The 15091-nt window shown below is 40.6% G+C and overlaps 1 protein-coding gene and 1 pseudogene across 1 annotated transcript; both read right to left on the bottom strand.

Annotated features, from left to right (window-relative positions):
- Positions 1 to 2570: 2570 nt before the first annotated feature.
- LOC126082477 (olfactory receptor 1L1-like) lies at positions 2571 to 3524 on the bottom strand. The gene has a single exon (XM_049894986.1). The coding sequence runs from the start codon at positions 3501 to 3503 to the stop codon at positions 2571 to 2573; it is 933 nt and encodes a 310-aa protein (XP_049750943.1). The 5' UTR covers positions 3504 to 3524.
- A 7484-nt stretch (positions 3525 to 11008) lies between these two features.
- LOC126082476 (olfactory receptor 1F1-like) lies at positions 11009 to 12507 on the bottom strand (annotated as a pseudogene).
- Positions 12508 to 15091: the final 2584 nt, after the last annotated feature.

The raw sequence follows: 15091 nt of genomic DNA, 5'->3' as shown, positions 1-15091 counted from the left end.
AAACAATTAATTGGTTTTTCCTTAGAAAAGTTAATGGAGGATTAGTATGACACATGTAAAATGCCTAGCTTGGTGCCTTTTACATTTAAGTGCTCAATGTGTGGTGGCTGTTACTATATAGTCAATGTATCAGCAGGGTTCTCGGCTGAAAATCTAGGTAATGTTAGATGAAACACCTCATTTCCATGGTCAAGGGAAATCTGAATTCATTGCCAGAAATTCTACAAATCCCAGAGGCTTGTGATCTTCTTGTCACCTCTCTCTGAAACCTTCTGCTTCTGGGCATGAAGTCTCTGCTATTGTCCTCATTGGCCTAGATGTGCAACTAAACCCTTTCTCAATTACTCATATAAGGTGGTCCTGAGTGGATTATGGTTTGTGAAAGATGTTTGGAGTATATTTGTGTGTGTAATGGAAGGGAGTTTCATTAAGGGAACAATTTCCAACTCATCATTCATCAATCTGTTCTTATGAATATCCTTTGACAAGTCATGGAGTTTCCATGTCTGTTTTATCCCCACATAGCTCATACCAGCTGATTGACTCCTCTCCTATACATTTTCACAGGAGAGTAATTGAGAGAAGGCTCTTATCTTTTGGGTGCTTTCCATGACCACTGCCCCCTCCTGTGAACTGACTGATGGAGGAGCAGCAAGATGACATGTTCATGAATCTTGCATTTTCTCCTGAATAACCTTCTTGTTCCTGAGCCATGTAGTAGCTGCGTGAGGCCTGACCATGCTTTGATTCTTATTCCTCTGTGAGACCTGGCTGTGCAGCTGAGATTTATGTCTTCTCTTTTTTCCCTTTGACAGTGTTGAATTTTATCTGAGCCTTGTGCTCCTGCAAGACGGTGATGCTTAAAGAAGTCCACCCACCCTTATGTGTCCTGGGAAATGGCTCACCCTGTGTCAGTTTACAGTCCCTCTGAGCATCCACTTATTTCAGGGAAAAAATTCTATGATTGACCGTCTGATCCCACCACTATCATCAACCCATTCCACTTCTCCACGCTCCACCTTGCTTCCCCACACTCAGTTCACTTCTCCCTATAAAAGAAAAGCTGCTTTCTGCTTGGCTTTCGAGATACTTGCAGGTCCTATGGTTGTGGTGTTCTCCCTATTGCGATAGTCCCTTTCCCTCCTCTTGCAATAAACCTTTTGAATAAAGTCTCTCTTAACTTAAGCCAGATTTGTTTTATATTTGACACCTGTTACTTAAAGATATGTGTGTTTCTCTGTATCTTGTGACCTAAAACAACCCAAATAATAGTTTCCTGCAGATCTTTGGCAACCACATTATTGACTTGCCATTAAGCACGTCATGTTCATTTTTAAGTTTAGGAGACTGAATCAGGGTGGACAAGAAATAGAAATTTGTTTAATACATAAATGCATCCACAACCATTTGAGTTTCCAAAGAAGTTTATGAATCAATGGTGACTTAAATATTTTGCAGAACTCACCAGTCAACAAAAGCATTTTTCCTGACCCAGTTTGATCTTTCTGTCTAGTGGGGTGTCTCAGGTCCGTTAAGGAAGAAGAACCCCCGGTAGTTGGAAGCATTTGCTACCTGGGTTACTGGGGCCTAACCGTCACTCCCTGGGGAAGTGGTGCAGTTGAACTCAGGTGAAATGGTTTTAGTAAGGAGAGACTTAATGTTCTGTGTTGCTGTCAGCTGTGCAAGGTGCAAAGCAGGGAGAATAACAGTGAGATACTGTGGTTCGTGAAGAATTGGACTGGGACTGAATCACCACCAACAGTCATATAGTAGACAGATTTAATTTGTTGAGAATCTAGTAACTACAGAAGTCAGGGCCTTAATCTTTGAGGAGATGCAGAGAAAGGAGTTGTGTTTCTTACTTGTATAATTGGAGAAAGAGAGAGATCTTGCTGTTGAGGAGCCCTCTTGGGCTAATGTAATGAAGTTACAAACACACACACACACGCACACGATGAGCACACACACCATGCACACACACACATACACCAGCTCAAAGACATTCAAATAGCTTTATGTGAGTCTACCCATTGCTGTCCAGTCAATTCTGACTCACAGTGATCCTATAGGACAGAGTAGAACTGTCCTATAGGGTTTCCAAAGCTGTAATCAATGTAGGAATATACTGCCACATCCTTCTCCCATGGACCAGCTGATGAGTTCAAACCGCAAACCTTTCAATTAGCAACCAAATGCTTAACCGCTGCACCACCTGGGCTCCTTAATAACTCTACATAAGAATAAACCCAGATGCATGAACTAGGATATTTTGGATATTATAGTGAACAAACTCAGGAAACAGGAGGTATTCCAGAGTTAGGATTAAGTGATAGGGATGTGATTTCCTGTAAAGTAGACATATGGTCAATTGAGGTTTAGATTGGGACACAGACATCAAGATTCAGGTAGAACTTTTCCCAGCCAGGAAACATTAGTTTCATGACCTTCAATAAACATTTCTACATTAGGGATGAATCACCATTATTGAAGTACTATCCTTCAGAATCTGATCACAAGAACAATAAAAATTTACTGTCAGGGATTACAATTTGTAGGACTCTCTTAAGATCTCAAATCGACTTTACCCTGTCCATCAGCTTTGCCAAACCCTGCTTCATGTCTTTGTTTCTCAGACTGTAGATAAACGGGTTCAACATCGGTGTCAATATTGTGTAGATGAGTGTTGCTATTCGGTCCTGGACAGTATAGTTGAACAGGGGCTGGAAATAGACATAGCTAATGCTTCCATAAAACAGAGTAACCACTGTGAGATGAGAGCCACAGGTGGAGAAGGCTTTGTGCTTCCCAGCAGCTGAAGGGATCTTCAGAACAGTGATGAGGATTCTCAGATAAGAGAAGATGATGCATGAAAAGGGGGTCAGTGTGACAGATAGTCCTTCTGTCTTTATCACTATTTCATTGACAAATGTAGATGAGCAAGACAACTTCAGCACTGGCTTGACATCACAGAGGAAGTGATGGATAACATTGGAATCACAGAAGAGGAGCTGACTAATCAGGCAGACATGCAGGAGTGAGTGGAGTAATGGGATGCAGAAGGAGATGACCAGGAGCAGGATACAGCGTTTATGGCTCATGATAGTGATGTAATGAAAAGGGTTTCTTATGGCCACATAGCGGTCAATGGCCATGGCCCCTAGGAGGTAACTATCTACATTACCAAAAGATAGGAAGAAGTACATCTGGGTCAGGCACTCACCATAGGGAATGGTCTTTGTTTCTGATAAGAAGCTTATCAGCATCTTTGGAATAGTGACTGTTGTGTAGCAAAGGTCAACAAAGGAAAGGATGCTCAAAAGGAAATACATGGGGGTCTGTAGGCGAGTATCTGAATGGATGGCCAAGATAACAATCAGGTTTCCCATCACGGTGATGAGGTAGACAGTTAGAAAGAAGACAAAGAGAGGCTTCTGATCCTCAGGCCTAGAGGATATCCCCAGGAGGATGAATTCAGAGGGTCTTGTTAAGTTGTTCCATCCCATGGTTTTGATTTTGCCTAAAGAGAACAAAGACTGTAATTTTGTAGACTTTGCTATCATTTGACACATGCATTCTCCAAACATCTTCTAATCTTATTCTTCCACTGAGCTATTATAAATATAGTATTTGTCTTTATTACTGCTGTCTTTGGTAATGTGAAGAGTTAAGGATGAAATGTACTTTTCCATCTCCTTTTTATCTCCGAGTTCCCTAGAGATCTTGGGAAAATAGATCATAGAATGGAGGTGGTAAAACGAGACAGTTACCTATGGAGATAGAGTCTTCCCTTTTTTCCTTCTTGCTTTCTGTCATTATCATATTCTGACTGACAGTTCAGGGTAATATGGCTCAGGTATTTTTTTTTTATACAGTAGGGCATGGAGAAAAGTCTCCTTCTGTATAGATATTCTGGTGAATTACCTTGCCTAGATAATTATTTATCCTCTCCTTGAATTCAGTTGCTTCTTCACCCATCAGTTATCCTAAAATCTGAACATTGAATTCTGATGTTAACGTACACTCTCTTCTTTCTTGTGATAAGTGTATCCTTATAAGAGTTATTATTCTAGAAAGTTGGAAAAGATGCAGAGATACAGATCCAATGTGGCATGGATAGAATCCCTTTCTTATATTTAAACATGTTTTATCCAAGGCCCCCACCTTGTGGCTTCTAACATTGCTGTATGTGTATATGTGCAAGTATGTTTATTTATGTGTGGCTCTGTTTCTCTAATCATCTCAACCATATGCACAGCTGCCCAGGACTTACCTGATCTTTGACAAGCACTCAACTCATCTTAAGTCTGAGTGATCTCCTCCCAGCTACTGCAGGGCTGTCCTCATCTGAGGGAGCTGTAGTGAGATATAGCACACACTCTTCAAGGGAGCGTCCTGTGCTGGCTTTGTCCCCAATTCTCTGGAGATCAGTTGGGAAATTCAGTAGAAAACAAACAACTGATCTCTACATTTATGAAAGGTATTCTCCCAAGTAAACAAGAGCGTATCTTATGCCCTCTTTTCCTCCAAATGGCCTGATTCCTCTCCATATTTCCTAAGATCCTGTGCAGTACCTAAACATTGTTGGTTCAGCCGACTAAGATGGACAATGAGTATACCTGGTAAAAGAACCTTTGAAGGGCAGTGTTCTGGGCAGGAATATAGTAGATGCATGTCAGGTTTATCTCAGATCCCCATAAGCACAGTGTAGCCTCTCCTTATTACTCAGTTATTTTTTTCCCTAAGGGGAAAAACCAGCTATGGCATCCTGATGCCACTGATTATCTGTATGAATGAGCTGAGACTTGAAGAAAGCATCTATAATGTGAAACGGTGTCATAGCCTTGACCTTGGACCTCCTTTCTGATATGCTTATCCCCAAGGCTACTGCCCCATAGCTCAGTTTCAATCCTTGCCTTATTACCTAGAACACTACCAGTTGCATTTTTTTCCTTGTACCAACAATATTTATGAGGTTAGGGTTTGATCAGGGAAGCAGAATCATTATGAGTGTTATGGAATAAGAGATTTATTACAAGGATTAGATCTTATCTTGGGAGCTAGTAAAGAAATGAATAGAAAACTGTTGACTTTGCATTTTATGGAGGGCCTGAATTCTCTGTAGGTCAGCAAAGCCAGCAGTTTGGAAGAAAAGATGGATGTAGAGGAGAGTAAGGAAAAAGTGTAACCTATAAGGACAAATTGGAACCAATGAGGATAAATAGAACTCATGAGGACAAACATGGAACTCACTATCTTCTGTCTCGGTGATGCAGGTGACTTGCAGAAGAAACTGGCAAACTTTGCCACAGCATTGCTCCTGCATCTGGTGCAGGACTTGGAGAAGCAGAAGGAGGACAATCCAGTAGGAGCTGGAGGGAATGAGGGCCTGTGGGACTGGCTGTTGCCCCATGCCAACTGGATGAGACAAGAGATTAATGACAATGTGAGCAAGCTGCCATGTCATGTGGCACTTTTCAGAGTACAATGACTGCTACTTAATTTCCACTTCCTAAATCCTGTGCAAATATATCTTAATACAAAATTATATAAGGAAGGAAATACTATAATTCTAGTTTACTTAAGTAGTAACAGCCATCACACCTGCTTCAGCTTTCTTCCCATTTCAAGCACACAACGTAGTAAGCAGGCAAGGCTTCTAATCCAACTGGATCCATTCACACCATCTCTCACAAACTACCCCTGGCTCTTATATCCTGAACACATCTTATATATTAAAACCACTGCATCTTTGCTTATAAACAAACAGACAAAGAAAAAAACCAAACCCATTGCTATCAAGTCAATTCAGACTTATGGCAACCCCATGTGTTACAGAGTAGAGCTGCTCCATTAGTGTTTTCTTGGCTGTAATCTTTACAGAAGCAGATTGCCTGGCCTTTCTTCTGCAGTGCTGCTGAGTGGGTCAAACTGCCAACCTTCAGGCTAGTATTTGAAACCAAACCATTTGCACCATCTAGGGACTTCTCTCCTTTGCTTATAACTCCCCTTTAATAGTAGAACTCCTCTCTGCCTTCTGTATTTATTGATATTTTATTAATATTTTAAGACTCAAAATCTCCTTCATGTAGGAAGCTTTCTTTGATACCCCAAGTTGGAATCTGTTATGGTTTTATATGGTATTAACCTAGCTAAGTTAGGAGACACATTTCCCAGAACGGTCCACCCATATGATTCAGGGGAAGGGTGGGTCACAAGAGAAACCTGTGTGATTTGGGAGACAGAAATAAGACAGACAGAAGCTTTTACATTTTGATGGTTAGTGCAGGGCCCAAGGCACTTTTGCAGCTTATGTACCTTGTCACTGATCTGCTGGCTCATGTTCTGGGCATCGGTCAGCAGCCAGGCTCCCAATTCTTTCAGCTCCCACTGGATTTCCTCCTTTAGCTTTTCTGAGTCCTGGGCAGATGTGCTTGTAGCTCTGTGGTAAAGGGCATGACCTTCTTCTGTAGGTCACCCATGTCATTTACTGTTAGGTGTGGTGAGAATGTAGATTGTCCTCATAGTTCTATTATCTGCTCTCTCCACAAATTCATGACTAGTTTTTCACCCCAACTGTCTGCCAGGCCGATTTACAGCAACTTCATGCTCACCTCCAGATATAACAGGAGCAACTTTCCATTGAATTCCTCATCAACTCCCCTTCATGGTACCTGGTTACTAATTTTTCTCTGATTTTCAACCATCCCCTTCCAGATCTTTAATTCTCCATATCCTCTCACTGTTGTGTAAATTCTAATCCCTATATTAAATCCCTTAATTTATATCACTCATAGTAGCTCTGCTTGCCTTATAGTGGTTCAAACCCTAACTGATATATATGTTGGTACTGGAAGTGAGATGTTGCCATAAGAAATATCTAAGCATGTAACATTGGTTTTGGGACCAGGTAATGGATAGAAAATGGAAGTGTATAAAGAAGACTGTTAGTTAAGGCTTGAAGGGCCCTTAAGAAAATGTAACCAGCGATAAGAAATAAGGTAAGCCTTGTTATGTTGGTAGGAAATTTGGCAACATTTTTATCTATAATAATGTGTAAAAGAATAATAATATAGCTAATTAACTGGTTGATTTGGGTAAGAGAAACCAGGAAGAATATTGGAAGTGTAAATTGGCTTCTTTTAGTTACATATGATAAGGTAAAAATAGAGGTGATCTGAAAAAGGAATTGCCTATTTTTTTTAGCAGGGTTTAGAGGAAATATATGATGCCCAGTATGACATTTATATCCAGAAAAATGGTCTCGAAGTAATACATGACCTCAAAGTAAAGATGAAGTCAAGGGTGAAGCTATAAGACCCTCAGAGTGATTTAAGATATTCCTTACAGACCCCCTCAGTTAATCAATATGGTTTCTAAAATATTAAACATGTAAACTTAGACACGCTATGCTAGATGTGAGGGTTTTTCATGAGGGTTTTTAATGAACTTTCAGGATCTTGTCCTATAGCATACTGACTCAGCTCAAGATATAGGTTCATCCAAGAGACATTTGGATGTGACCTTTGTGTAATAGAATGAACCCCAGTAATCCTCATAAGAAATACAGTTTTAAAAGGAAATTGTACCAGTGGAAGAATCTCCAGTTTGAACTGTATAGGACAGACACATTTCAATATGAAAAGGAGCCTTCAGAACCCTCAATCTCCTATGGGCAGGAATCAGGCTGAGAAGTTACTCAGCTGTAACACCAGACCATTTATTACTTAAAGAGAAGAAGGATTCAGAGTGCAGAGCTAAGAGCCAGGAGAGGAGAACCAAGAGTCATGGAAAATCACTTCCAGGGAGCAGAACCAGGTCTTAATAAAGGAACTGACAAAACGCACCTCGCTACAACAGGCATAGTCAGTTCCCAGGTGTTGCTGAACAATTTCTCTGTTTCTAATTTTTGAGCATTCACAAAGCCCTCTCTCTTCCTGACAGGCTCCATATAAGGTAAGGCAAGGGAGATTGGAAAACCTCAAAAAAATATAAAAACAGTAGCCAACTTTAACTGTATTTGAGGTACGATCAGGCTTATGTGTTTGTTAAATAATTCAACCAATGAAAATTTATATACTGTGATGTGCACTGGGGATTCAAAAGAAATGTAATACAACCTTTGCCCTAAAGCTCACAGATTAGAAGTGCAGATGGAAATTTATGTGTTCTATAATAGTGTGATGAATGCTATGATAGAAGACAGTACTTGGTACTTCTATAAAGAGTAACTAGATCAGGTGTGACTGATCAGGGAAAGTTTCTGAAAATATGACTGGAAGTTCATCAGAAGAATAGCATTATAGGGAGAGAAGGGTGCATGAGAAGACTCAACAGGGAGAGAGATAGAGGTATATATAGGGAGATACACAGTTAAAGAGAACACCATGGTCAGAGAGCCACTGATCAAATTGTAACACATTTTCAAGGTCAAGTGAAGGATTTGAACTTTGTCCTGAAGAAGATGTGGGTCCATGAAAGGACTTTAAAATGGAGGGAGTCAGGAAGGAGATGAAGAAATAATTTAAAAACATAATTCTGTTGAAGGATGGAGAAAAAATTAGAGATAATTTAATGGCACATAAAAGGTCAAAGATACATTAAACCTCTTATTTAATTTGAGCCAGTTTCAGGGTTAGATTTGGTGAAGAGGTTGTGTCTAGTCTTGTATCTCAAGAAGTGTTTATAATCATATAGAACCAGTTCTGGGTAGGAGGCAGATCAGGATAGAGGGAAGGTGTCCCAGGCACTATACAAGGCTCCTTCTTCAACTTCTTTCACTGTCAGTCAGACCTGGTATTCAGGTCTGTTGCTCCAGAATTGAAATTCCACATCCCCACATTCTGGCCTTAGTTTGTGCTCTAGACTGGGGTCTTAGGTGCTTGGATCAGAAGGATTAATGACAATATCTCTCCTGTTGTACATGTGTGAAAAATGATGATTGAACACCAAGTTCAGGTAATACAGTCATCAGAGAAAGGAGCAAAATCCCCAAATGTCAAATCAGTGGGCGCAGGAAGAAAGCAATAAATCAGGTCCAAAGTAAGGAGTATGCTATGAGAGACGAGCCAGATGAGCCACATTTTGGGGCAGCAGAAACAAATAATTTTGAACAAAGTCTCTCAAGTGATACAAGAGAGGGAGACTTTCTAGGAAACTTGCAGTGAAACTGCAGTTAGAGAGCTGTTCATGGTTCTGAACTACGATGGCTGTGCTCTTCCCACTTGATGAAACAATCCTTTTTTAGAGATTTCTATGTATTTAGAACTCATGTGCAACTCATGTTGTCACATACTCTGAACAATGTGTATGTCATAGGATTGACTTCAATCCCTATATTAGTATCCATAGAGTCTTGGGACTTTGCCTCCATTCCACTGGCCTGTCTGAATTCAATTCCTGTGCCATCTAGCCAAGGTCAGACTTCTGTCGACAAGAGAAAGTGACACTCCTAATCTATATCAAGTCAGTGACTGTCTCCTTCCTTCCCCTTTGTATATAATTGGTTCTTATCCCATAGTGGCTGACTTGTGCCCTGTCCCAACTTCTTGAAATAACAAACAAACAATAAAGGCAATAGATTGGGTGGTTAATACATTCCAGGCATGTAATACCAATATGAATTCTTGAAGATATGTCTTATCGTTATGCCCATTTCACAGTGAGGTAAATAATAGGGCCTTAAATAATAACATTGGTTGTTGTCATGGCCAGGATTAAATGAATGTTCTTAGCTATTGTAGCAGGTACCACAACAAAGAAAATTTAGGTAAAGATCTGCCATTTACTCTGTAAAAGAACATGAAATTTCACAAAAAACAGGATTTTCAGGGAACTTGAAAAAGGAGGACTTAGAAACAGTCCCCCTTCCTTTTTTTTTAAGTTTATTTTTCTTTTCTTTCTTATTATTTGGCTTTAGGTGAAAGTTCACAGCTCAAGTTAGTTTCTCATTCAAATACTCATATCATTTTGTGACTTTGGTTGCAATCTCCATAATGTGCCAGCATTCTCCCTTTTCCACTCTGAATTCCCTGTGTCCATTCATCCAGTTCCTGTCTCTTCCTTCCTTCTCATCCTGCTTTTGGACAGAAGCTGCCCATTCACTTTGGTCTCATATATTTGATTGAACTAAGAAACATGTTCCTCAGGTGTATTATTTTTTGTTTTATAGGCCTATCTAATCATTGTCTGAAAAGTGGGCTTTGGGAATGGAGAAAGAGTCCCTATTTATAATCTCAATCACCTGCCTGTAAAGTAGGGCTAATAAAATTTCTATCATTTGGCACTGTAGTTCTCTTTTGTTGTTTACAGTTTTTTGTTGTTACACTTGAGATTGTCTTATCTTTTGTCCTAACCAGAGTAGAAGCTCCATTCCAGAGGCAATCTCTGTATCATTATATTCTTAATGATCAGCAGAGTCCCTTACACACTGTTATTCAACATTGTACTGGAAGTTCTAGCTAGAGGAATTAGGGGGAAAAAAAGGCAATAAAATCTGAAAGGAAGACATAAGACTATCTGTATTCATAGAGATAAGATCCTAAAGACAGGAAATCCACAAAGAGCCCACAAAAAAGCTACTAGAGCTAATCAACAGGTTTAGAAAAGTTGCATGGTACAAGTGTTACATACTAAAATATGTTGTTTCTATACACAAGCAATGAAAAAAATGAAATCAAGAAAACAATAGCATATAAAAAATAAAATACCTATCAATAAGTTTGCCCAAGGAGGTGAAAGTTGTGTACTCTGAAACGTAATAACCATTGTTGACAGAAATTAAAAGAGTTATAAATAAATGGAAAGGCATCTTGTGCTCATGGATTGGAAGACTCTATATAACTGTGCTTCAGGAGAAAGTTTACAGCTCAAGTTAATTTCTCATACAAAAATTTATACGCATATTGTTATGTGATACCAGTTGCAATCCCTATAATGTGATAGCACACTCCCCCTTTCCACCCCAGGTTTCCTTTCAAAATGAAGCATAGTGCCTGCAGACAGTAGGTGCTTACCACATGATTGTAGAATCAATGATTAAACTTCTAGAGGTAGCAAAACATGTGTATTTTGTTCTCCTAGTTAGCTTTCCCAAGGTCTGCTTCCTGTCCCTGTTCCTAAGGCTATTGATAAAAGGGTACAGCATGAGGATCACCACAGTATAGATGACGAGTGGCCTCATGGTCCTTAGTCACTGAGTAGGTTGATGAGTGGTGAATGTACACTAAGATGGTAGTTGTATAGTGGAGTACCACAAGCATGAGATGGGATCTACAGGTGGAGAAGACCTTGTACCTGCTTCCTCCTGAAGGAACCCTCAAAATAGCATGAGTAATTTAGACACGTGACATAATAATAAAGATAAAGAGACTCTTGATCACAAAGGAGCCCTCCGTGAAGGCCAAAAAGTTCATTGACAGAGGTGTCAGAGCAGGAGAGCATTAGCAATGGCTGGACGTTACAGAAGAAATGGTGGATCGTATTGGATCCACAGAAGGAGAAGTGGGCAATAAGAATTGTGTGAGTTACTGAGTGGAGCTGTGATACCACTCGCAAAGCCATCACCAACAGGAGGCAGCATCTGGGGTTCATGGTCTTGGTGTAATGCAGTGGGTTATAGGTGGCCACATAGTGAGCAATGGCCATAGCAGCCTGGAGGAAACTGTCAGTGACTGCTCAGGCCACAAAGAAATACATCTGGGTGATTCACTGGGCAAAAGGCACCTTCTTGCTCTTGCTCAACGTGTTTGCCGTCAACATTGGTAAAATGAAATTTGTAAAGTAGATGTCTATGAAAGACAGTGTCTTAGTCATCTAGTACTGCTGTAACCAATACCACAAGTGGATGGCTTTAACAAAGAGACAATCATTCTATCACAGTCTAACCCAAATACTAGTAGGTTACAAATCCAAATTCAGGATATCAGCTCCAGGGGAAGGCTTTCTGTTTCTTTCAGCTCTAGAAGAAGATTCCTTGGCATCAGCCTTCCCTCGGTCTGGGAGCTTCTCAGCACAGAAACCTCAGGTCCAAAGGACATGCTCTACTCCCGTCACTGCTTTCTTGGTGGTATGAGGTTCCCAACTCTCTGTTTACTTCCCTTTCTTTTTATCTCTTGAGAGACAAAAGGTGGTGAGGACCACATCCCAGGGAAAGACCCTTTTATTTGGTCAGGGATGTGACCTGGTAAGGGTGTTACAATCCCACCCTAACCCTCTTTAATATAAAATTACAATCACAAAATGGAGGAAAACCACAGAATACTGGGAATCATGGCCTAACCAAATTAATACTCACATTTCTGAGAGGACACAATTCACTCCATGACAGACAGGTTGGAGAGGAAGAAGGTGGGCATCCCCACGGATGGCTGTAATGATGACTGAGTTGCCAAACACTTTGATCAGGTACATGGCCAGGAAGCTGGCAACGAGCCACGCCTGGTGCTTGGGGTCAGTGCTAAATCCCAGGGGGAGGAATTCAGTGATGTGGCTCTGGTTTCCCCTCAGCATTGCTGTCCTATAAGTAGAAAATATGAGTGTTAAGTTGTGTCCTGTTTTGGAATATTTGGTTGTTAAAACATACGTCAATGACTGATATAGTTGACCAGAGTATGGATTTCGTGTCATGCAGGTCTGACTTTCCATTCTGGCTCCATCACTGATTTACACTCTGAGCACGAACAAGTTACTTTATCTCTTGAACTCTGATGTTCTTAATACATAAAGAAATTATGAAATTCACCTTCTCAGACTATTCTGTTTTGGCCAGGATCTCTCTCTTTCTTGGTTATCTTACCTTCTCCCTCAAGAAAACACATATAACCCTAGATATGGCACCATAAGTAGCAGATGCATGTTCTGACAGTAGATTAGGGTCCAGTCAAGTGCCTGGATGGTCTTCTGAGTATAAGAACTATATAAAGATGCAGGTATGCTGGCAAATAATACTGAGATAACTGGATCTTGTTTTAGGAACTGGAGTTTTGTCCTAGAAATGGGTCCAGAGAAAAAAGATCCAAAGAGAACAAAGCAGGGCCCCAGTCAGGATGGAATTGTGCAATATCTATCAGTCTAGCAAGGCAGGGACACAGTTATAATGGAGTAAGATTAGAAATGAATTACCTGCCCTGAGACGCAGGATCAGATGCTCACTATGAGTCAGAATGACCTGTTGCTGAGCCTACTATGTTCCTGGGCAAAGGTGACTGAGAAGAAATCCACATCCAAGGAAATCTGAATACCAATGACATTTTTTTGATATCTGAAGTACTGTAATGAAATTCTTTGCAAATCTGGGGAGAATTCATACTATCTGTATCTCTTTAGGCACTTTCCTAAGCTGCAACAGCATAGGTTCCTGAAGCTTCTCTTTACTCCCCATCCTGCCTGGAGTTTTGGACCAAAGTGGTTTGTCATGCTAGAAGGACACATGAGACATGATTGCCATGGAAGAGATTCACGATATTAGTTTAACAAAGGCAGGGACCTGTCTGGTTAGCCAACACTGAATACTTAATTCACCATTTTATTCTTGTAGCAGGTGCCTAACAAAAATATCAAATAGGAGTATTTACCATGTACTAGGCATTGTATGATGATTTAACCCTCATAATAACTCTGTTGCTATACAAATGTGGAAACTGAGTTATGGAGTTGTTACAGAGATGGTTAACAAATCTAGTTATGCAACTGGTAAAGGGCTATAATTCTAGTGCAAGCAGTTTGGTTTCATAGTCCTGGTCTTAACCATTTCACTATATTACATTTCTGCCTGTTAAATATTTGCTGAAGAATAAACCCAGAAATGACAGGTTTTACAACATCTTTAAGGGTTAGGGGTGTCGCCTAGTGACAAGAACAAGAACAAGATTCTTAGGATCAGAATTAGTGGAAAGAGTTGGTTTTGGGTTTTAAGTCCTAGTTTAGTTTAGTTACTGTGATGGTTAAGATTGTGTGTCAGCTTGGCTGGGCCATGATTCTCAGTGTTTACATGTGATCACTCCCATGATGGGGTCTGCTGTGAGTAGCCAGTCAGTTGAAAGGGAGTTTCCTTGGGCCTGTGGCCTGCATCCAAATATAAGCAGATGTTTTAGCTTTTTGTTTTCTCTGGCTCCTGCAGCTGCCTCCTGTTCTTCTGCCCTCTGGTTCCTGGGACTTAGGCTATCAGCTTATCCACCATCATGGATTTCCACACAGCATTGTCTCTGATCAAGGCACTTTGAGGCAAATGAAGTGCAGTAGGCCAATTCTCATGGAATTCACTGGTCTTACCATGTTCCCCATCATCTTTAAGCAGCTGGCCTGATAGAATATGGAATGGCCTTCTAAAGACAGAATTACAGAGCCAGTTAAGTGGCAATACCTTGCAGGGTTGGGGCAGTGTTCTGCAGGAGGCTGTATATGCTCTAAACCCGTGTCCAATATATGGTGCTGTTTCTTCCATACCCAGGATTCATGGTCCAGTAATCAAGGGGTGGAAATTGGAATGGCACCAGTTACTATTACCACTAGTGATCCGCTCACAAGATTCTTCCTTCCTGTTCCGGTGACCTTATTCTCTGCAGGTCTAGAGGTCTTAGTTCCAAAGGGAGAAATGCTCCCACCTGGAGACACATCACTGATTCCATTGAACTGGAAGTGAAGAATGCCACCAGGCCACTTTGTGGTCCTTATGCCTCTGGATCAACAGGCAAAGAAAGGAGTTACCATACTGGCTGGTGTGACTGATCCTGATTACCAAAAGAAAGTCAGGTTGATATTACATAATAGAGGTAAACAGGAGTATGTCTGGAATGCAGGAGATCCCTTAGGGCATCTCTTAGTACTACTATGTCCTATGATTAAAGTCAATGAAAAACTATAGCAACCCAATTCTGACATGACTACTAAAGACCTAGACCCTTCAGGAATGAAGGTTTGGTTTCACCTCACCAGACAAAGAACCACAACCAGCTGAGGTGCTTGCTGAGGGCAAAGAGAATACGGAATGGGTGGTAGAAGAAGGTAGTTCTGAATGCCAGCTGTGGCCATGTGACCAGTTTCAGAAATGAGGACTGTAATTGTTATTTCTACTTTGTATGTGTCCATCAAATAT

This window comes from Elephas maximus, chromosome 9 (assembly GCF_024166365.1).
Source record: "Elephas maximus indicus isolate mEleMax1 chromosome 9, mEleMax1 primary haplotype, whole genome shotgun sequence".
Classification (NCBI taxonomy): domain Eukaryota; kingdom Metazoa; phylum Chordata; class Mammalia; order Proboscidea; family Elephantidae; genus Elephas; species Elephas maximus.
Note: the sequence above shows the minus strand (reverse complement) of the source record. Positions and strands in the feature narration are given on the sequence as shown.